Raw genomic sequence first — 24,480 nt, 5'->3', positions numbered from 1 at the left:
CGCTGCACTCGCTCGCAACACACTGTACAGGGGCTGGCCTGAAAAAAATTGCCAGGGCTGCTTTGGGTTCCCATTCTGGCCCTGGTGGGGTTGGCACGGGATGTAGAACATACAGAGAGAACACGGTTTACATTGCTAAAATATGTTTATAGCTACAGGCATTTTATCACATATACTTGTTCTTTCCAGTCATTTATCATACTTTGCTTTCGTGTGCATTATTCACACACAATTATTTGACAAAAATAGACTACAGACAAAAAGGGCTTTGTCTCATTTTAATTATTCAGAGCTTCTCCAACCCTTTTCATTAAATAACTGCTGGCATTTACACAGGTTGAAAAATGAGAAATTATAGGTCTTTGCGAAGGTAGCAGTATACTACGACAGCATACTTTAAATGTATATTTTTTGGACTCCATCAGTTTTGGAGGTAGTAGAAGGAAACAATTTCAGAAACCTGAAGTTATACGAAATATTTAAAAAGTCAGTTTTTAAAAACACATACTTTGCCCTGTTTACATTTATTCAAAATCGATCATACTGGTACCATTACTCACATGGCCGATTTTCAAAGGTTTTCACAAGTCTGAGTCACTCCTGGAAATGTGGACATTTTGCATGTGTGATTTATGTATGCGCAGTTTTAACCTACTTTACATCAGTGTGTTTTCCCAAAGGAGTGTCATAAGCAGGATCAAAAGTTCTGATTGCCCTCTAGTCATATGTTCATCATGTTTATAAACAAGTCTGAACATATTTGTGCACATCAAAGTTACAATTGATTCACTGCAATCACGCCAGAAAACTGCAAGTATTGAAAATGTTTTTTTTTGTTGTTGCTCATTTTCTGACCTAATTCGATAGGAAAGGTAAGGCTGATTTGCTTAAAAATGTTGACACTCTTTTTGTGCCCACAGCTGGGAGAGGGTTTGTCCACAGAATGTAGAGCCCACGTGGATTTGAGCCTGGTAGTATATTTGGGCCCACCTGTTATTGTCCCATTCGTGGGACAAAAACTCGATTATCTGGACGTCGGTGTGGTACTTGCCACAATACCCCACCTTAAATCTCTGTATTCCCATCCCTAATCTAGCCAACTCGGAAACAGGCCATGGTGTTTGTGCAATGTCTTAAATTTATTAGACAATTGGTTTATGTATGCCATCATTCAGAGAAGCTGGAAACAAGGTCTCGGTAACAAATGTGATTCACAAGTGACAAAATATCGTTAAAATACTTTATTAAATTGAATTAAAATAGATACATGCAAAATAAATAAATGGTATGTAAAAAAAAGAAATTAATACATTCTCCAATGTTACCACGATATACTTTCAACTGTTCACAGCTCATAGGTGTAAATGTTTAGCAAGCACAGTGAGATGACTTCCTTCACGTCTGACTCTATAGGACAGTATACCGTAGATATGAGGCTGGCATAGCAAATTCTGTAACTATTTGGAATTTGGACAATATGACCTAGAACCTACTAAGGGGCATATTATCAAGAAACGGCATTAAACATATCGCCGCTTTAGCGGCAGAAAACTGCAGCTAGAGCGGCGATAATGGGCTTGATAATATGCCCTTGAGAATTCCAATAGAAGCCCATGTTCTGGTGTCAACATGGGCTTCTATGGGAATTCTCAAGTACATATTATCAAGTCCATTATCGCCACTTTAGCAGCAGTTTTCTGCCGCTAAAGCAGCAATAAGTTTAACGCCGTGCTTGATAATATGCCCCTAAGTAATTTGTAGGAAAATAAATCTTAATATGGCTGTTGTTTATATAAACAAAGGTCACATTGTCCGATTGTGGCATGGAAACAACTACTCCTATTCTGTGTTTATGTTGGCAAGATAAATATCTAGGGTATTATCCATAATTTAGATCGTCAAGGAATTCTGGGCAAGATGTAGTTGCCGCCTTGTCACAAAAAAAGCGCTCATAGACTGCGCAATGACTTTTTGCAACCCGTATTTGAGGTCAGTTCTCGACGGAATCGCTGGGGTTGCAGAATGACCTGCCTGATTAATATTTATTAGGAAGGTCACAATTTGCAATTGGCCACAATTCCAGGGCTGGTGGCTGGCAAGGGACTGCACACCACCATCCATATGACTACATTCCACATTTTGAAGCAGCACATATTCCGTAAAGGAACCCTGGGTGGTTTAAAAAAATATATTTTGGGAAAACTTCAGTGAGAGTAGGCAGCGGTCCCTTGCCACCCGTTTGTGTGTCAATTGCCACCTCAGCTTGGTAGACGGTAACTGATCAATAGTTTGCGACTGGAATTGTGGTAACAAACCACTGATACATAACTCGAGATTTGGAAGGAACACTCCTTGCATGCCCCTTCCAAATCATGAGTCAGCATGGGTCAGAAACAACATTTTACTATTCATTACCACTTTTCCAACCCACAAAATGCAGTTAGTATTTATGTAAAAGGATTTTAGCGGTCGAAACCCTAGGATTGTGTGAATCGCAGGATTTGTGACTGCAAAAACCTTTAGTACATCTGGGCCCTTCTCAATAAATTGGATGTGGAAACTACAGATTTTTCAGCTCATAAATGACATAATGCAAATGTCAGAACTACAGTCAATTCCAGATTTGTTTCTGTCAGGCATGAGACCCTCAATTTTTCCAGGCCAAATAAGTACTCTCTAAAACACTTGTGTTGTACTTCCAGGCTCAACAGAACAAGACATAATGGAAGCTTTCAGACCAGGGCACACTGACTTCCCATTAGGATTCATCTGAAATTCTTTATACGCAAGTCACATGATGATCTGCTGAGATTCATGATGGATAAAACGTTTTCTAGGAGTTTGCTGATTTCATATTTTGACCCCTGGTGAGATCGGAAGGGAGCACTGAAGGCCTCCAAATGCTGTGCAAAATGGTTTTTAGCGAACCTCAGATTCTCAGTCTTTACGGAACAGGCAGAGGACAGACCATTAGTGCAAGATATGGGATTTGTTGGAAAATGAAATTTGCAGACTCAAGAATTCATGTACGGCTCCTTAGCTCTTTATGTAATTTCTAATTGTGTGCTGTTCCGCTCTGCAGATGGGTTTTGGTACTGTATAATAAAGGCTGCGTAATGCATGCTTTGATATTTGTTCCAATTGGTTCCCAATTACACATAGTTTCTTCATGTTTCAAATTGTTCTGACAATACAGCAGAGGATAATTTAACTGTCCCTTTTATCCCAGTTTCAGAGTCAGAGCTGCTGTAGACCATAACAAAGTTGAGCACATCAAACCACATTTCTGATGATATCCCTTGTTCTGTGTGTAAAGATCTCACCAAACAGCTCCTTCCTATTTGGCCCACCCTGGCCAACTCTCCCTTGAACAAGGCAGTAACCCAGACTGTCTAAAGGTTTGCCAAATCTACCCTCTTTTAAAAAATTATCACTGAACCCTGATGACCTAAACAACTTCCATCAGTTTCTACCCTTCCCTTTTTAGGTAAACTGTTAGAGAGCTGTGTAGCCTTTCAATTTTTATCTTACAATCATGAAAATAACCTTCCAGATACTCTCCAGTTTGGCTTCAGACAGGGTTACAGCCCGGAGACCTCCATTCTGCAGATTACGGATGACACTGAAAAACTCATGACTTCTTGTTCTCCTCAAATTCTCAGTCAACAACCACACTTTGATCAGCGTCCAGAGGAGTCGAAAGGGTATCCAAAGTGTAATTCTTCACTGGTTTACTTCCTATCAGGCAAACCGTTGACAAGCAGTGAAAATTGGGAGCTCTGTCTCTCATCAAATCAGGCTGCAGCGCGTGGTCCCTCAAGGCTTGATCCTTTCACAAAGCCTATCTAACCTCTATTTTCATCCACTTTGTGAGAACCTCAAGAGCTCTGGGATTATCTTTCTCCAGTATGCTTACAATACCTGATATACCTGAAGGTCCCATTCCCAGACACAGTAGTCTTCTCTCCTAAAACTTGGCAAAAATTCAAACATGGATGTCAACTCATCACCTTAAAATGAACCCTGCGAAAAAAGAATTCCATCTTATATCTCAGAAGAAATCCAACCTACCTCTACAAGAATGGATAAAATCCCTTTATGCCTAGGAGTGCCAACCCACTATTGAGCCGAAAGCCAAGTCGCTTGGCTTCATCCTCACAGTCGGCTCAACCTCTACAGTCAAATATTGGCCATGACCAGGAGCACCCAGTACCAACTAAGGCAGCTTTGGGAGATCAGGCAGCTCATTGCGGAGCAGGACTTGAAATCAGTTGTTCAGGTGGTGGTTTTCTCCAGACTAGACCACGGGAACTCACTCCTCTCAGCCATCCCCAAAGCACACTTAGCTCCGCTCAGAGCAGTTCTACATCCAGCGGCCTGCTTGCTTACTGGACACAAGAAATGTGACGACATCACATCAATGGTTGCGCACTGAGGCGAGATTTCAATTTAAAACTGCCTGAATCACACAAGGCCCTGCATTCCTCTTCACCCAGCTACCTAACTGGAAAACTGAAAATCTAGGGTGAAAAACGGGGTTTAAGAAACACAATCTTGCCTTTCGTAGCCTCCCACCTTCAAACGAGAACGATACATGAACCAATCATTCTCAGGAACCGCCACAAGAATATGGAGCGCCCTCCCTAGTCCAGCCGTATGACCCTATGCCCTGCTACCTTTAAAAAGAAACTTAAGACTCTTCTCCTTGAAAGACACTTGGGCTAAATCTGTGATCTCCCACACACTCTTGAATGTCTGTTTTTCTCCTATCCTTTGCTGTATCTCAAATATATTCTTGCAATGTCTATTGGCAACTGTAATCATGTAAAGCACTCTGATGCCATTGGGCCATGTCTGCTCTATATAAAATCACAAAACTAAAAATAAATAAAATAAAAATGCCTTCAATTCATCAGTGACTTAAGGAGGGGTTCAAATTGTGGAACTATAGATACGTTAACATATTGAGGGCTGCTTTGAGCCAGGCTTTAAAACGTTGAATGAGTTGGTTTTCACTGAATAATGAAAGAGCTGTGAAAGAGAAGTACAACTTGCCAGAGATCTTGCTGGGTACAGTTGTTATGAAATTGAATATCAATGTAATCATAAAGGTCACCTCTAGATAATTTAAAATTACCCCAAAGCAACATTTTCTTACCTGCCATTGTCAGCATAGATGGTACAAAGGCATAAGATCTGCAAAGGAATATTCACACCCAGGTGGGAAACAGGTTGTTGACACAATTATTTCAAAATAAGGTGATATTAACAGAGAGAATTATAAAGAGGGCTGAAAAGGCATATGTGACGGAATGTGTTTTATTGGGTAAGGTTCCATATTTGAAAGTAGGCTGCCTGTGTTCAGTTCCCACATTTCTCACTTGAACATGTTGTGTGATCCTGGGCAAAACATATGACCCAATTTACATAATGGCCACAGACCTATGTCCAAGTATGGCAGAGATTTATGAGTGTGCGCCAAATTAAAGTCTCTCAGGCAAACCCTAAATTTTCTGGCCCAGTTCTGTCTTCTGTAACAATACATAGTTAGAAAAGCTGCACTAAATGTGTTTGAATCACTCCTCTGGCACTTTCAAGGAAACACTTGTCACTCTTGCACACATTGGAGTGTACACATATAGAACACACTGCATGTTTGCAGAGTCCCTTCATTCATAAGGGACACCTCCCAATGCCAGAGTGGCATTGTGAATCACCAGTCAGTTTTAAATGATGAGATACACACTGTTTTCATGTGGAATTATGGGATTGTGACTCAAAAACCATTTCTCTTAGGGGCATATTATCAAGAAACGGCGTTAAAATTATCGCCGCTTTAGTGGCAGAAAACTGCCGCTAAAGCGGCGATAATGGGCTTGATAATATGCCGCAGAGAATTCCCATAGAAGCCCAGGTTCACACCAGCACATAAGCTTCTATTGGAATTCTCAAGGGCATATTATCAAGCCCATTACATTTTAACGCTGTGCTTGATAATATGCCCCTTAGATCTTCGGAGCCCTCATCTGCCCCACAAAGTGAGAGTGCATAGAACTGAGCTTGAATTGATTGGTGCATAAAAAATGGAAATGTAAGTAAAAACTAGTTTCCCAGGAAACTCAGGAGACCCTTTTGAGGTGGAATCCCACGTGCAGTTTTGCAGTCCCCACTAGTGTCCTTGGCCTAGCACTAATGCAGCCTCCTCTGCTGGTGGAGGGTATCCATGGCAGGATTGCATGTCACAATATCAGCGCCAATAATGTTGACCAGCATATTTATCAACTCTAGAATATCATCTACCAACATGCCATCAACTTAACCATATGAAGGGAAGTATACATTCTTATTTCCACATCTACTTACCTTGAAGATATGTTGGTATTCAATATTGTGGAGTCGATATATGTGCAGGTCGATATTAAAACTTCAGTATTGTGCTAAAATTCCACACTGCAGATACTGTGCACTTATAAAATATCTAATCTAATTGCTTGTCTTCTGGGCTAGTAGTCTCTGATATAGGCTTGTCTAGATTTTGGATGTGCACTCTTGGATATTCCAGGCAATGCACACCTACTTGTCCAATGTTTTGCGAGAATAGGAGGCATGGCAACAGACTGCATTGGCTACTTATTTCTGACTATGGTGTAACAATAAATCTCTTGTATTTGAATTCAAAATTACTTATTCCTACCCCAGGTTTATCTGGTAAGAGCTGTGATTATTCATGTCAGACAAGTTTGAAACATTGTAAATCTGCAGGAAGTTAGAAAAGCTTATGACATGAACTGTGAAATTCGCAGACTCAACTTTTTTCAAGTGAAAGTCAACACTTAGACAATACTGCAGCAGTACAACACACTGCTGAGGGCTGCTTATAGGCCCAAGCTGCCAAGCACAAACCTATAACAAGGGAGACAGCCTTTAAAAATCCTTATAGTCCAAGGTAGATGTGCTATAATGTTAGTAGACCATTGCAGCTGCTGAGGGGAGAATGTTCTAAATTAAAAAGAGAGAAGAAGAAAGACAAGCATTGGAATGTTAGAGCTGATGGCCCATACAGACCATTGACTTCAATGGAGCACCCAACATTCCAATGTTCTTATAATGACATGTTTATTACTAGCTCTGAATGCAATTGCTTTGCAACTTGCCACATGCTTAAAATAACAGGAGTCACGTATGCCCTTTTTATTTGTTCTCAATTTATGGAGCACTGGAGGGTGAAAGTCTAAGGGCCAGGATACAAGTTTGGCTGTCTTAGATCGGGCAGACAAACCCGTAGTCAGTCTGCCCGCCCGTCAGATTATGAGTTGTAATGCTGCCCCCCTGTGATGCCTTCCTAAGGCTCATAAGAAAGCCTTAGAAAGGCACTGCCTTTAGAGCACCATAGCCAGTTCCTGCATGGACAAAAATGCACAATGTCCATGCAGTAACAGGGGGTGAAAAAATACAGGGGGTACAACATGTGCTCCCCTGCATGCACCCACGTGCACAGAGGCAACATGAAGCCCTCTAGGACCCCCTTAGTCTCTTCACCGCCACCCTTTTCATGGCAGGCTTAACGCCATGAAAAGGGTTGCAGTGGGGAAACTCATAATATGCTTACCACCGCCACCAGATCACAGCTTCACACCACTGCGTCACTGCAGCGAGATCAGGGATCCCCGGTGGTTGCAATGGTCCTGTGGCGTTCCCACAGCCGTAGTCATAATATGGCAGGTGAACCACCAGTCTAGATCTCCAGGGACCGCCACAATGGACTGCCGAACTTGCAATAAGGACCTAAGTTCCTGTCCCCAAACAAAAAAAACCTTGCTCCCACAAAGGTGGTTGTAGCCCACTTGTACTCGTATGAGTTTAAGCATGGGTACGCCAAGAACTGTGAGTGGGGGACGTGCAAATCCCAATGCCATATCTCTCCCAAATTGGTGCCGCCAGATACATTTAGCTCTATTCTTCTTCTTTCTGGTGTGCTGAAAGACTATGTTGACCTTGCTTGTATTTAAATATGTGACCTGCAGAACACATCAGGGGCCTGACAACTAACTGGGAGTATGGCCTCAGTTTGTGCTGATGCGAACCTGCATTAGATGCACACAGTTTATACAGGGCTGTGCTCTCAATTAACAAAATCCACAATGTTGTCTGGAATGCATCTGCTAACTTATCGAGTCGATGTAGACATTGCAGAAATGGCAGTATGGAAGCACGACGAAACAGTTCAGGAGTTGCTCCATTCTTCTGTGAAGATGGCCCCTGAGTCCTGAGGAGCATGCAGGAGGCCTAGGTTCATAGGATTATATGCTGTGACAAGGCATTCAATGCCAACGCCTCCAGGGGTACCACTGATCTGCCTTTGAAGGGTTAAGGGATCCCCTGTGTTGAGTGCCTTGGAAGTACGTGAGACTCTTAGCGCCCACACCAATGGGTGCAATATGCTTGGTGCAGTGGGTATATACCACTTCCTGGGTTGCGCATAGCAAGTGCGTTGCATCAGAGCCTTTATGCTTACATCAGTGATAACACACAATGGTAAAGTCATTTCCAGGTCTGTCTGGGCTGATGTTCTGAACACTGCGCAGGCTTCAACTCTGCATTCACACAATGGGCCTTATGGAGTCCTCACAAACATTGGCGGGCTCTCCTACATTAACGAATTACCACACAGGCTCTAAATATCCGTTTTGTTTTTTACAGTTTCTTCGATCCAGAACGAAATGTGCTGAAAATGTTCACACAAGATTAAAACTCAATTAGCCTTGGCAGGTAAAGTCTTTAACATATGAGGCATCCATCACAGCATATTATATGCAAGTCATGTAATAGTTAGGGCCTGAGTTAGAGTTTGGCATATGGGTTACTCCATCACAGATATCCTGTCCCCTATTTACAAGTGCATTACCTCTCATTTAATAAGCTGGACGGGGTATCCACCAAGTGAAATTAAGCCCTTATATTCATACACTTGGTTCCACATCTGGAAATATGTGCCCTAGGTCAGAGGTTGCCGGACTTAAGCAACGTTCGGCAACATTTTGCTCACGTAACTAATTTCGCCTGACTCCATCAAAGTAGGCAATCTTCAATATGTCAATATAAATGCTAGAGACATTATTAGGAATACCAGAGACAAATTACTGGGGTACCCCACCCAGAAAGAGAATGGTGTCAGCAATATTAACTCACTTTGTGATTGGCTAGCATAACACACAACTTTAATGGCTGCTCTGCAGCCCTGCTAGGTGAATGGCCAGTTGCTCATGAAGACGTCGTTATGCTCCAAACTACTCTGTAACCAGGTACTCTGTATTTTTTAACATAAAATGGTCCCAGTGTGCTGCAGTAGTCTGATTAACCTAAACTCTTCTAGGCTCTTTGATGAAAGAAAACTAGTACACAGTTTAGCAATGCATATCATCCAGTCCTTAATTTGAGCCAGTGGTTTCCGGTGATCTGCAACAGCACTTTCTTGTCAACACCGGCACTTTTGACAGCCTGCCACACTGTGGTGCTGTTTGCCTAAGTTTGTGATGAGCACAACAACAGTTGGTATTAATGCAATATAGAATAAAACGACTAAAACCTGTCACCCAAAGCAATACGAATAGCTTGAGCAACAGGTATTAGTCATTTTAATGTGTAGTAAAAGTCTAAATTGACACACTTGTAGGAGTGTGATGGCTAGTTCTGTTGATACTGTCATTGGCAGAGCTGGCTGGGGCAATGGGTGGTACAAGCTGCAGTGGCCTCCTGACAAGGGCCCTGGCACTCTTTTTTTCTCCACAAATTAAGCACGGTATAAATCAACAGATCTGGTCGTCTTCACCAGGTGGGTGCCCACTAAATGAAGCTGCAGTGATATGTGCTGTTAATGTGCGAATAAGTGTTTCCACTGTTTTAAATATAATGGTATTTCTCCTGGTTATACGTTTAATTAAAATCATTTGCAATGCATTCCCTCGATTATAAAATCAATAAAATTATTTTGAATTAAAAAAAACATGTATTTTTTCTAACAGTGGGTATAAGCACTTCTGAGCAGGAGTGCAGTGCTTGTAAGGAGTGGAGGGGTGTTACTCTGGGCTCTTGTATATTTCTGTTGCAAGCCTGTATTTGTGATACTCACATTGCCCAAAATGCCTGTTTCTCTATCCGGATCCCATTCAGTACTCAGTATTCGGTATTCTCGCGAGGAGTTCAGCGATTCCCACGGCACAAAATATATCATGTTTAAAATAGAGTGGCTACCAGTTTGCCATTGAATTTTACATTTTGTGATAGCTTTGTTGGCCTACACAAAAAAGCAGTCAAAGGCTGAAAAACAAAGTCAGAGCTTTGAAGCAAGGAAGGCCCACAGCCTGTTTAACTTATGAATCATCTTATCAAAACTGCCATGAAGTAAAATATCTGGGAACCAAAGCTACATTGCTTTCCGTAAGGAAGTCTGTAAGCATCACTGATGGTGCCTTCTGCACTAGCCCGGCAGCCATCTTGGATAAACATTAGCACATTTTCGTGGGTGAAACCCAGGGACCATTTGCTACACTGAAGCTGTCTTCTGGTCCTTTCAACTTTTTGGACAGTCCACAGGCGTCTTTTCGTTCTAACTTGCACTCTTATTTCCATGCGTTACGAGTTCTTTGGTTCTTTTTCTGGACTCTCGGTCATCTTGAGGTCTGTGGGTGGCGATGGGGCTTTGAAGGCGTTCCAGTTACCTAAAGGAAGAAAAAAAGAGGACAGCTAGGTTCATTTAATTTAACCTAAGTTATAAAGCAAGGTTTATTTATTTATGACAGTGTTTTTTTAAAGCACTTTGTTTCATTATTTTAACTATGTGCCTGTTTATAGGTCTCTGAGTGCCTCATTCTGCTTCGTTCCTTATTCTTCGCTGTCTCCACCCTCCTATTTCTCTCCATACTTTCACTTTTGCTCCTCCATAGTAATTTTCACTCTGTTTTCTCCTTTTACTACCACTCTTTTTTATCTCCTTTCTCTCTTTGTTACCTTGTCTTCGCAGCTGCATGCTCTCTTTTACCCTCTCCTCTTCGTCTTTCCCTTTTACCTCTCTTCCCTACTTCTCGTCTATCTATATCCTTCCCTCCTCCCTTTAATAGTCCTGTCCTACCCTTACTTCCTTTTGCTTCGCAATCCTCCTCTTCCTTTTCGCTCCTACAACTTGTCTTTGCTTCTCTCCCTCTCACCTCCTTCCTCCCGTTCCTTCTCCTCAGTACAGATTTCCTCATTATAGCCCTGTGCACCTCCTCAATGCTGAGTTCGCCAATGCCTAGGACCTGTGCTCTCTCTCTTCGTGGCAGTGACTCGTCCCCCAGCTACCCCAAGACCGTCAACACAGAGCCAGACCCAGAGAGAAACTGACTAAAACTATTCAGAGATTCTTTTTTTTTTTTTTTTGGTATATGTTTATTGAAAAGTACATGTCAGTTTATAAACAATACATTAAAAAGGAGTATAAACAAATCAAATTATGGCCACACAATAAATTACTATTAAATGTTACCTTCTCAGATTTTTAAATATAGAAAAGATAACACAGATATCAAAAGATACAATAGTTGAGGTACTCATAAAACCTGGAAAGGAAGAAATAGGAAAGGTGGACTAGGGAGGAGATGATCAAGATAGTATACAATATGTAGTAAGGTGGACTAGGGAGGAGTATTCTGAGATTCTGAGCATGCAGCTTTTAAAACGAACTGCAGCTGGTGCAGAAAACATCGGGCCCTCCCCAGCCCTAGGCCCTGGTGTTACTGCACTGGCTGAACCACTGGAAGCTCGTCCCCTGTTTATTCCGCCCTAGAGTTTCGTCAGCCACTCTGAACGGGGACACTGTACAATTGCATCTGATACTAGAACACGATCAAGATGAATGAAGATGGACCATACTGCGGCGGTGGACCTTCTAAAGTTAACATTTAGAGAGTGGGAGAAAAGAGCAGGAGGCGAGGGGATTGGATTGAAATTACTGCGTCCATACACGAAGTTACAAATACATTTTAACACTTGAGACTGGAGTTGCTGGGTCAATATCTTATGTAAATGTGAGTGAGTTTCTTCTTAAAAGGTGAGGCTCACAAGTCACAATACAAATTTCCTGAATCATCCTGTCGTTTTCATCTTTTCAATGTGACTTCTGTTACTTTTTCCCCATGTTTTCCTTTTTTTTATCGATTGTTGTAGGGAATATCAAAGGCAATATATCGAGGGGGTCACAATATCGAGACCATAATATTGCCAAATTATTTAATAAGTACGTGCACAGAGGATGTATGGATGGATTTAACACTTTCACTATACTAAACTACACATCTACTTCCCCCCCAAAATATATACACACACACATATATATCATCCAAAAAGAGCGTCTGCATTCAAAGTGCACTCAAGAACTGGCAGACCCAGCCATTACTCGCAAGATCTTTATTAAGATTGAACCAGCAGAGTCCTCAGGAATTTTCTCATAGCCCTACACGTTTCAAAGCTTCAATGCTTCTTGTTCACGGGCTGTGCAACGGTGGCAGAAACGAGCACCAAAGTCATGATGTTTTATACCTCCCTCTGATGGATTAGTCCCGAAAGCCTCCTGGAACTTGTAGTGCTCGTAGGATATTACCAACAATGGATTCCGCCAGCCAAACACAATCTTCAATTTCTCAAGCCCTCCAATGGGCCCCCAATGACGCCGTCAGTTCATATACCACAAACCTGTTCCTCTGCCAAGTGATTGCCGTGTATCCGCAATCGGCAGTCCACACTGCATTATGGTGGCTGTGCAAGGCTGCTGTGTTCCTACAACGAGCAATCCAAACACAGTCAATGCTTAAACATCACCATCTGACATCCAAAAGCCATGTGGGATGTCTTGGATGGCATTGGATTACTGGATCAGCATGCCGGGACTCATCTGAGCGCTGGGGCTGGCTGTGCCAAACGTTTAAGCTTTTGATGAAAAAGAGAATATAGCACGTTACAATGCGTGCTTTTACAACGCGGTAGTTTACAACACAGTCGTTACAACGACCGCGTTGTTACCACGTGTGTCATTACATCGCAAGTCATTTCAACAACTTGCTCTAGTGGGTGCGTTGGACTTCGGAATAGTATTAATGACTATTTCTACTCCAGTTTGGGCAACAGCAAGGAAGGTGTTGGATTTAAAATCCAACACATTCCCTGGTGTTGCACGCCCCCTAGAGCAAGTCGTTGAAACAACTTGCGTTGTAATGACACGTGCAGGAACAATGCGGTCGTTTTAACCACCGCATTGTAAAGTACCGCGTTGTGTCTATTGCGTAGTAAACGTTGTTTCCCTGAAAGAGAGCATGGGGTTCCAACATGCAGACTTCCGCTAGAGGGCTTATAAGCGGCCTGGATTATCTTCAATGGACCCTATGTCCATCCTGATTGGCAACAACCAGTGGGACTTATGCAGGAAGGATTGCCACATTTCTAAAAAGTCCACTGCTCGCACCAGCAGTTCTAAACTTGATGCCACCGGCCCTTTTGTGCTTGCATTGGCAGGCAGGTGTACTCCCGGAACCTAGGAGCAACACAAGTGACAAGCTAGTCTCACGGAAGGAGTGACCTTGGCTATGGGGGTCAGAGCACAATACACTTTATGGTTAGGCTACTGGTATAACCGGAGAGTGAGGGCTCTCTGCTGGCCCTTCTTTGGATGGCATGTGGGCAGACACTGCCTAGGCTGAAATCACTCTGATCACAGGTTGGTATGCACTGAAAATAATGTGCCTCACCAGCGAAGGGACTAAGAGAGAGGGCACCTCGACAGTTGATCTGAGTGAGTACTCAGAAAGGCTGGGCCTAGGTGATTCACACTTATTATCTTGGGCCACTTCCTTATAAATCAGGGCAGAAGCCAAATGGTGGAGAGTGATTCCTTACTTAATAGCATGAAGGCACTTGCTAAAGAGACTGACACCACATTAAATTACTAGCAAAATAAGGAAACTAGATCAGTGTAAAGTAAATTGTCATTTGATGATAAAGAAACCCCAAGGCAAAAGGGGACACAGGGATAATGCAAGGTGCAGAGGATCAGACAGAGGAAGCTGGAAAGAACAGTGGCAAGGTGTAGGCGATCATTCTAGAAATGAAGAATAACATTCAAGCTATTGATAACAGTATCTCTATCCGCCTTGACCAAATGAAAGAACTTGCTGAAGGGATTGACTTCACAGAACATTGAATAGCTGACCTCGAAGAGTCAAAACAGCCTCTAATGAATCTTTACTTAAAAAGGAAAAGGCTATGAACATTCTCAATATGAAAAACAAATATTTGGAGCCTAGATCATGCCATAATAACATCAGAGTAGTAGATGTGCCAGAATCCAGTAACAATGGGAATTCAAAGACATTTGTGAGACACTATTGATAAATCTGGTTGGTAGTGCATTGTATTCTGCCATTTTAGTTATGGAATAAGCACACTGTCATCTGGCTGGTATACCTCCACTTGGCACATCCCACGGCATATTACAGCCAATTATATGACTACAGGAATGTAGTGTTGCTTTACTTCGAGCCAGGGAAAAGAGCCATCTGGAATACCAAGGCAACATACTGGCCATATTTCCAGACATCACCGCTGGAGGAGAAACAGGCCGTTCAGGAGGCCAAGAAAACGTTATGGTATACCTTACCTATACTACACTTATTCAGACTGTTAAATGCACATATAGGGGGATGTGGAGGATGGTCAGAGAAGCAGGCAATGCAAAATTATACTCCCCACTATAACTCTCTGAGATTAGCCTACAGCCCTCAATGTTAGATACAGCAATGATTGAATTATTAACCCTCAGGAGTATGATACATATGGACTATCTGTGTAAAGAAGGGGTAGTTCTGAGCTTGGAGCAATTCTGAGTTGATGGGATCTTGACAGTGTTGGAAATATTGGCATATTTCAGACTACAACAGGTGATGCAGGCCAGTTTTCAATCATTTCTTGTAGAGCAGACGATTTCGTACTAGTCTCACTACACGCATGATATGAGCCCCAGGCACAAGTTGAAGGGGCTCTAAACTATACCCTATTTTAACAGGGATGAATGTGAATGTGGAACACTCTGCCTATAAATTGTGGGTGAACAATCTAAGTACAGATTTTTGGAAGAGATGCTGGCAATACTGCTGTGCACAGACAATACATGTCTAAGCACTACAGACACAAAGTTCTATGCATTAAATTTATAAATATAATTCACTACACTTTGGTACTTCTGCATAGCTTTGATCCCACCGTTCACCCAAAGTATGGGCATTGTTTGCATCCAGATGCAGATTTTTTTTCATCTAGCATGGTAGTTCCCTGGTAACATGAGATTTTGGAAAGAGGTGTGGTTGCAATTTCCAGAATCACCTAAGCAACTTTAGATTTTTCTCATTTAGTTCTGTTCCTTGTGTATGTGACCAACATCCTGCACTCAAACAGAAAGTTGAAAGGTCGGCTATTGTTGGCTAAATGAAGGATTGTCAAATTATGGCTGAGGGGACATTTCCCACGTATATAGGACTGGTTTAAAGAATGGTGTTTTTTGTAATGAAACCACCAAAACATATTCAATAAAAGTATTTTGGAGAAGAACATACTTCATTGAGCACTGACTCAAGTTAATGTGTTGTGGTTGAATAAGAAATGGGGATATGTGATTGGTGTATATTCTGTTGATCTGAACCTACTTTTGAAAAAATGAAAATGTTTTGTTGCCATAAGGGAATACCTGTGGTGTACTTTGGTTTATTTTAGTCCCTCTTGTATTGAATGTTTGAATGATGTAATCAACACTCTCGTATTCACACTCCACTCACTCCAATATCCACACACTGAACTTTATTATATGTCAAAATGTCTCATTTATTATAGTATTGAAAGTGTATTCATGAAATTCTTTATAGTAGTATCCTAAAATTACGCATACAAGGCTTTATACGTGTTATAAATACAATTTCTTCATGTAAATCTCTACTCTATATACTATCAGTATTAAAAACACAATTAATACATTTCCATATATAATATCACTATAAAAGCAACGAAATGTCACATTCAACATGTACAATTAACTGCATAGTTTCACCATATTAATACACAGAGAAATCACAAGAAAATTCTAGAGTTGTCGACGCAGCGTTTCGGTGGATGAGACTTGATAGACACCACCTTTTTCAGGACAAAAACATTTTTTGACAACAGAAATCTCTCTGCACTCTGTTGTTCTACGACCACTTCCTGTTATTCCAGTTGTTTGGAGAAGGTTTTAGGGTGTATTGTATTCTTATATTTATAACCTTGTTACACCCTGCAGGAGAATTTAATTTATTCATTTCACTAGCCTCTTCCACGTTTATTGTAGGATAAATCACTCTATATGTTGTCCTTGTACTTCTTTCAATATAAGTCCCTATTTAATCTCACTTTTTCAGGGTAAGGCTGTTGTTCTGGATACTCAGCAATAGAGCAGTACAGGTGCACTTTGTATGCCTTTCCGGCGTGGTCTATAACTTTCCTTGGCTTTTCCCATCACAGTGGTCACACACGTTTTATTATAAAGCTGTCTCGCCATGAAAACATCTTTCACAGATGTTCACCCTAGTAATGTAATTACTCTGAATAATGCGACTGAATTTGTCTTAAAGTGGTTTCTTTTACTGCTGAGTTATCATATCCTGATAGTCTATATCAGCTGAAACATTTAAAATGGCATATTCCTGGGAAGTAATTATTTACTTCCAGGTGCTGAGTAACAGTAGAGCAGACTCAGGTAATTAATGATATTGTAACTGAGTTTCACACTAATAAAGAAATTAGAGGCTTTTATAAAAGAACCTTTTTTGAGTACATCACTTCAAAATGAAATTTGTGGTATTTGTCAAGTGAGTAGATGCATCTACTGTTAGGACTTAGTGAGGACTAACTGAAGGGTATATGTTATTAAGTTAAACCACAGAATGCTATTTTCCAACTCGTGGAATCCATAGAACGATATACAGTATAAGACTCCTCAACTTAGCAATGACTGTGACTCTTTGAAACAATCCTGTAAGATACCTGAAAGCATGTTTGTGCTCCTCATTAAAGTGTTGACCTCATGAAGCCATGGCAAGGTTATGCTATGTGATACATTGTGTAGATTTGACAATATTCCTGCAATAGTTTAGATTAGATTTGCTTTATTCTTGTATTATGAAATGTAAATAGTCATTTGGAAGTAGTTCTCATAAATTATGAACAAACATAATAAGAACTTAAATTGGAAACAACCAGCCATCTCAAGCTGAAGTGTATATTGTTCCATATTTGGAAAGGCACATCCTTCACTAATCAGACTGCAACACAAATTATATTTTTTTCTTGCACCCCCTTCAGTACTCACATATTCAGTTATAAGTGAATTCATGTTACAAAAGTGAGAAGATGCCAAATAATTTGGTTGCAGCTCTGATAACAAAAAGTTTTGAGGAAGAACTGCTATATTAATCAAGTTAATACACTCATTTGTTTAGAAATCTTGTCTATTAAAGGATAGAAGTTTAATCTGAAGAGTTCTCGTGTAGCACTGGTATTTGGATCGCCAACTCTTTTACACTTAGGGCTTGATTTAGAGTTTGGCGGCCATGTTACTCCATTACAAACATGACGGATATTCCTTCTGCCCTTTTCCAAGTCCCATAGGATGTGATGCACTTGTAATGAGGCTGATCTGATGTCCATCAAGTTTCCATCTGCCAAACTCTAAATCAAGCCTGTGGTCAATTCTACATAATCGGGCTCTGTCACTTTGGGGCAAATTCACAAAGGTTTAGGTTTATTTAATTAAAGTTTTGATGTCAACTTTTACAAAAAGCTAACTCTCCAATATATTTTCAGTTGCACTAAAAATGAACACTCATCAAACGATGACACAATGAACACAATAATAACATGAATACTGCAAGGTTGTGTCCGGATAATGTAAAGGTGCAACTGCTTGTTTCACAGCTTCCTTTTGCCCTTAGAAATCAATGACATAAGTATCTATACCCTGCGTTGCGAAGGGCAGGGCAAACAAAAACAGCTTACTTTACACCTTTTATCCCCGCTTAACATTATTTACACATTTGTTTACCGAGAGGATTTGATCGCGAACTTCGTTTACCAGGAGGATTTTATTGCGAGCTTCGAAGAGTATGTTACGAGGGAAAACCATCGGTTCGTAAATTTGTTTTAAAAAGACAAACTAAGGGAACTAGAACCCTTTCTATTGAATATTGAAGTCGTAAGTCATTACCAAACATACTGAGTAAGGCTTGGCTCTACTCCAAGAAATTCATCACATAGCGTTGGGTCTCTAGAAAACATTCCCACCAAACATAACTTTAATCTGAGCAATGCAATATTTCATCCTTTGTTTATGGTAAAAAAATGTCTTCTATAGTCTCCTCTAAATAAAACCATATTTTTCCACCTTGGATAAATCAAGAATCTTTGTGCAGAATTATATTACTACCTTAGCCTCACAAGCTATCTTCAGAGTTGTTACTGCTCTTCCCCCTGTATTAACAATCAAAATGGTCAAAACCATTTCCCACACAACCACTCCTAGCCCTTTGTGAGGGTCCATGGGCAACAGGCGTTATGTTTTGATTCAGCATAAATCTCGAATTACAGAATTCAGACCCTTGCTCGCTCTATGGCAGCACCAGACCCATACCAGCAGATACCAAGTCAAAAACAGTTTCTGTTTTCCTTCAAACCCATTATCTGTGTTTTATGGTTGGTCCAGTTTTGATTTTATTTTTTCTCTGCTGACACTTTAACCACACACAAGAAAGTGATTAATATTCGTTCACTGAAAAAAACTGCATCCATATCTGAGGAGCAGTTACATTGGATCATGTTGCTGGCTCTGAACCTCCAGTTACTTCTTACTATTTCTCCCTTGTCTTATTCACTCAAATGCAAAGACCTACTACAGAATCTGTACAAGGTATAAGCGAAATGGCTGGTGCATTAAAAACCCCACAATACCTATCATTGTTAGGTGGATTTAAAAGGAGGAGCAGATGTTGGGTAAACAATAACTAAAGAATCTCTGGCCTAATTCTTGCTACATTGCTGTCCTGAAAGGATCACCAATTTCAGGGGCATGTTCTTTGATTACCCACTCCATTGCCCGAGCACTGATAAACCTTTTCCCCCTGAAATGTCATTCTATGTGAAAAAGGACTTGAGGAAGAATGGCGAGGTGGGGAGGAGATAAAGGCTGTTTAGACACTTTGCCAAATGCAAAGTGCAGGTGAAAGGTAGAGGAAACATTGTCTTGAGGGGAAGAACGAAAGATAGATGTGGGAGGGGGCTAACTATAAGCAGCATGCCACCTATATGTACTTCCGCCCTTCTCTTCAAATGACGCTAACATCGGCAACTCCTCATTTTTTCAGTGATTTCAGTGCTTATTGTTCTGCAGAAGCTTTAGCCTTGCTCCATGAAAGAGGCATCTCCTACAAAGTCGTGTCTGTTATACCTGCTGCGAAACTGCCACAATGGTCATGTGCAGGTACCTCATTTGGTCCTACAAGGCTCTGTCACACCATCTATCCTTCCTGATCCTCTAAGCATCAATCGTCTGTATGAGAGAGCCTCAGATTGGAGCCTGCAGTAGTATTTATTGACAGAACTCCTGGTTAAGCTGCTATTAACATTCCAATAAATATTAGAGGTAGGAGTTAGTTCCCTCTGTCACAGAGTTAGTAGCAGTTATTAGCCAGCCAGCACTTATGTGTTCAAGACCAGGAAAGCAACACATACAATTTGGAAAGAAAACCAATAGGTTGCACGAAGCTCTCAACCCTCCCCCATACACACACACATATACTCCTTGTGACACATACTTCTACTTGCCCTTGATATGCAAATATACTGGATCTAAAAAGCTAAACACAATAGCCAAAGCTTTGTTTTCCACCTATTCTGAATGTGGGAGATGTCTCAACATCCCATAAATAAATGAATTTCAGGTGCTATAAATGTGCTGAGAACTTGGAATTCACTAAATAATGTAAAAAACTTTCCTGGCAAACTGTGACTTTCAACACTTGTCAGGAAGATTCTGGGACTCCTCTGAAAATTGTAAAAAGCTGCACATATCCACCAAACATAGAGGAACAAAAACCTACAGGAGTGAATTTCCAACTACATTTGAGAATCAGACTCTCCATTCTTGTTGCAACAGTCATCTGCAGAACATCAACATGTATCAGGACTATCAGTTTTCCTGTAAAGGATGAAACAAATTTGTATGAATCATTGTAAATGATTCATTGTTTATGAATTATTTTTATGAATCATTATACATTGTAATTTTTTAAGAATCATTTTATAAATCATTAAAGCATTACTTCTGCTAGTGACTCCCATACAATTGTCCCTTCTGCTTCAACTTGAGTCTCTTGCCTTTCACCATCTGTGTCGTACCTTTACAGGTCTGGCTACAGATACCTTTAGCTGGTGGCAAGAACTAACATCACCACAACACAGCCCACACGACACACAACATACAATTATCTACACATGTACATATATAAAAGGACTTTTGGACATGCCCATAGGCCATTATGTGGTTGGTGTGCCTCCTTCAGACAGTAGCTCTATTATTTATTTTAATTTTATTTTTAAGGTTTTATATAGCGCTGGCTAGACCTGGAGGTATCAGAGCGCTTTACATGAGTATAAGATCATAGTTGCAGGTTACATCGTTACAAAGGTTACACAGTTATTAGAGCACGGCAACGTAGTTACTTGTAAGGTCGAGATAAACAATAAGCACATATATGTAAGGGAAAAAGCAGGCAAGGGGAGAGATTCAGGGGAGGGGGTAGGAGCAGGGGAAGTAGACAGAGAATGAAGGAGGGAAAGAGGAGAGGAGGGTGAGAGACACAGCATGGAAAGAGGAGGGGGAGGGCGACGGGGACACAAACCGGTAGACGAGTCAAAGCTACGTCCAAGTCCAGTAAGCTGTCATCCTAGGGGAAGTGGTATCATTTACCCATCTCTGTTGCGAGAGGCTCCCTATACGCAGTGGACTCTCTCAGAGGGGTCTCTGAGACTCCAAGGCCTACATACTGGATCCTTCCCCAAAAAGGGGAGAGGGAGTGCTTTGGCAAGGGGTGCCATACCATACCTCAGTTGTGAGTGGCTCCCTTGGCGCTGTGGACTCTCTCAGCGGGTTCGCTGAGACTCCAGAGTATAAATATTGGATCTTTCCCCAACAAGGGGAGAAGGAGTGCTTAGTCAAAGGTCACAAAGGACAGGGGGCTAGGCGGTGTAGCAGGTAAGGGGAGAGATTCAGGGGAGAGGGGATAGGAGCGAGCGTTTTACATGAGGAACAATAATGTTACAATTTTACATCAGTGACAAGTTACATAAGTATCAAGAAAAGCATTTAAAGAACATAGGGGACAAGGTTAATGGAGCAAGGAAGGGTAAGGGGATAGGGTAAAGGGGTAGGAGGAAGAAAGGATGTAGAGACGAGGGGAAAATCTGCCCAAGGTCCAGCTGGGTAGGTGACGGCAGGGGGGCGGGGAGTCCACAACCAATCTCCTCTTTAGCTATCTGGTAGCTCCACCGGGCATCGGCCAATTCGCTTGGTCTCTACAGTCTGGGGTAAGTTCCGCAGGTTCCAAGTCCTGATGTGTAAGTAAGTTAGGGGATAGGTTCAAGGTCTGGTCAATGTCCAATTATTGTCCCATGGAAGTAAAACAATGTGGAGGGGACCACTATGGCAGACATCTTGGGGTCAGGCAGGGGACTATTGACCTTAGTGTCACATTCAGCCATCCCCAATTATATCTCTCGTTCGAGGGGAGGTGATTGAAGAACGAGGAGCAGTTAGAGGCCAGAGTCAGTGTCCGCTAGTCTCTTATGGAGGAGAGTATTTTCGCGAGGAGGCAACTAGGGAGAGACAGCCTCCATTATCGGATCAGACTGGGCGTCTCCTATATCCCTCTCTTTCGCAATAGGAACTAGTTGATCTATATAATGATGGAGCCATGAAAACGAGGTAAGTATCAGACATGTCGGATACTCTACACGCCATTAAGATTGCCGAGACAATTATGGTAGAACTGGCGGACAACTTCATACTTTGTAGGATTAGTAAATTAACGCAGGGGCTGTAGGAGGGTAAGAAACGACTCACCATGACATCCGCTGAGGAGCTCTTGCCAGGAGAAGAAAAAAAACAGAGCTGTGTAGATGAGGGAGGACCCCCGGGTGCAGCGTTAGATCTCCCGGGTCAGCTTGAATGTTGATTTTTTTTTTTGGGCACCATTTTGGAGTCAGGCGTTGGTCCCCATGAACACCAAGGGTCCTGCAGCATTCCGTACAAGGTGTATGAGCCCCCATAGTTGGAAGCCAGATGAGGCCCAGAGAAGTTAGTGCCAGGTAAGATCAAGAATCGCTATGCGATTGCGGGTACTTAGAAGGCTTAAGGTCTAAGACGGACCCGATCCGCCACATTGAGGTCAGGCAGCGTTCGGGAGAAAAAGCTCCGGTTCAGCAGGGGACTCTATTTCGGGATGTAAATACCTTGTTGCATGCAGGACAAAGATCGAGCATTCGCATACTAGCGCTATCCGGGATCTTTAATGGCATATCAGCGTGCTCAGAGGCCTGATGTAGAAGCACTCGCTGGCTCCGTTCGTGGCAGAGAGACGCGATCAACCAGCCATCGGCTGCACCACGGTTGCAGTGCAGGACGGCCCCCCCCCAGGAACAGGAGCAGCGGCGGTAGGCTTTCGGGCGCCGCGAAACCAGCGGAGTGCAGCTCGTCAGGCAGGTGAGTTCCGGTGCAGAGTCACAAGGCACTTAGCTTGGTGGGCGGTTGTTGCTCGTAGGGCTCAGGCTGCAGGTCGTTCTGGATTTTAGGGTGAGAGCGAGTCATTAGGAGCAGGTTCAGCAGGAGTAGGAACGGCAGTTGTTAAGGGCTCGTGCCCACCATTTTAGAAGCCCGGTGGCGGCGCTCTCAAACGACTGCAGCTCGGTCTCTGAGTGGTTTACAGCAGATTGCAGCATCTCAGATAGTAGAGGAGAGGTTCCGATCCTTTCATAATGCCTTTTTCAGCTTATTACCGGCGCATCAGAGGAGGATTATGATGTTTAATGGCCCTGAGCAGCAAGAGCCTCACGCAGGTGCGGCCATCTTGCTTGCTTGCTCTAATGCAATGTAATAAGTTATATATCAAATATATATATACATAATAATTATATAGACAGACAACAAATAATTATTCCAGCTTTAAATTATTGTTAATTACTACAACTACGCATGTCTTTAATTATATTATTTTATGATTACAATTTTATAATTATTTAATAAATTATTATAAAGAATAGTTACAACAGTTATTTATAATTTTTCAAATGTGCAACATGAATTAAAACTAAATGTTAACACTGAAATTAATACACAACACTAATAAAATAGTAAATACAACGTAATAAATTATCCATAAATATGATATTACGAGCAACAATATTTTCTAAAACATTATTTGTCACAGCAATATAAGAAACAACACTTAAAACAATATTATCACCTGTGATATTGCCGCCCAAAATATTTATGTATCAGAATATATTTTCGTTTTTATTATTTCTATTTTGCTTAAACAAAAAAAAACTTTTTGCATTAAGATCACTCTGCAACTCCGCTTGCTATGTTGTACAGCGATTGGCTACTCTTCTTGGCTCTCCAGTTCTTGCCGCGTGGCAAATTCCTCTGCTGGTGGCCACTGAAAGAGAAATGTCCAGGTGGCGAGCCCACCTACATGCCCCCGCCAACCCCCCAGGCAGGAAGTGACATCATATACCTGGGTTTAATGGGGAGGTGTAATCTTGCATTGAGCGTGGCTATCCATTCTAAGGGGATGATTATGACTCTGGCGGTGCAGGACTGGACCGCCACGCCAGCGCCCCGCTCCCGCACCTCCAAAGTTGACCCCCAGCTGGTCACCAGATTATGAGTTTTCTCCTGGTATGATGGGCGGTCCTTTGGTGTTCCCACAGCACCTCAATAGAAGCACCAGAAACCCACTGATAAGGCCAAAAGAAGAGATACTGTGCAACATCATAACACAGAACCATAATCGATACAAAGCAAACTCTAAAGGCAGTAATAACCAGGTACGAAAGTACAAACGTACTTACTAGCATGAATGAGGGAAGTGTCACATGACCTTGAATCGGGTATGACGACCCAGGCTCGGGTGAGAGGCCAATGAGCGCACAGCGGACAGTGGCAAGCAGTGAAATGAAAGACATTGGAAATTTTCAATGGCTCTAGAAGGGTGAATGAAGTATGATGCAGCTGTGTTTCTAAAACCACCACTGCCTTTCAACACTCAGTGGAGGCTGGCAGGGAACATGGGTGGCAAGGCGTGGGGGAAGTTTGAAAAA

The 24,480-nt window shown here is 41.9% G+C and overlaps 1 protein-coding gene across 1 annotated transcript in view; it reads right to left on the bottom strand.

Annotated features, from left to right (window-relative positions):
• Nucleotides 1-264: 264 nt before the first annotated feature.
• Nucleotides 265-24,480, bottom strand: part of CHRDL2 (chordin like 2) — a 672,596-nt gene continuing 648,380 nt past the window's right edge. Inside the window, exon 11 of the mRNA XM_085623361.1 lies at nucleotides 265-10,718. Within this exon, the coding sequence (XP_085479487.1) occupies nucleotides 10,633-10,718 (86 nt within the window). The 3' untranslated portion in view covers nucleotides 265-10,632. The remainder of the gene's footprint in view (nucleotides 10,719-24,480) is intronic.

This window comes from Triturus cristatus, chromosome 8 (assembly GCF_964204655.1).
Source record: "Triturus cristatus chromosome 8, aTriCri1.1, whole genome shotgun sequence".
Classification (NCBI taxonomy): domain Eukaryota; kingdom Metazoa; phylum Chordata; class Amphibia; order Caudata; family Salamandridae; genus Triturus; species Triturus cristatus.
The sequence above is the reverse complement of the archived record's forward strand: the minus strand, read 5'-3'. Positions and strand labels throughout refer to the sequence as shown.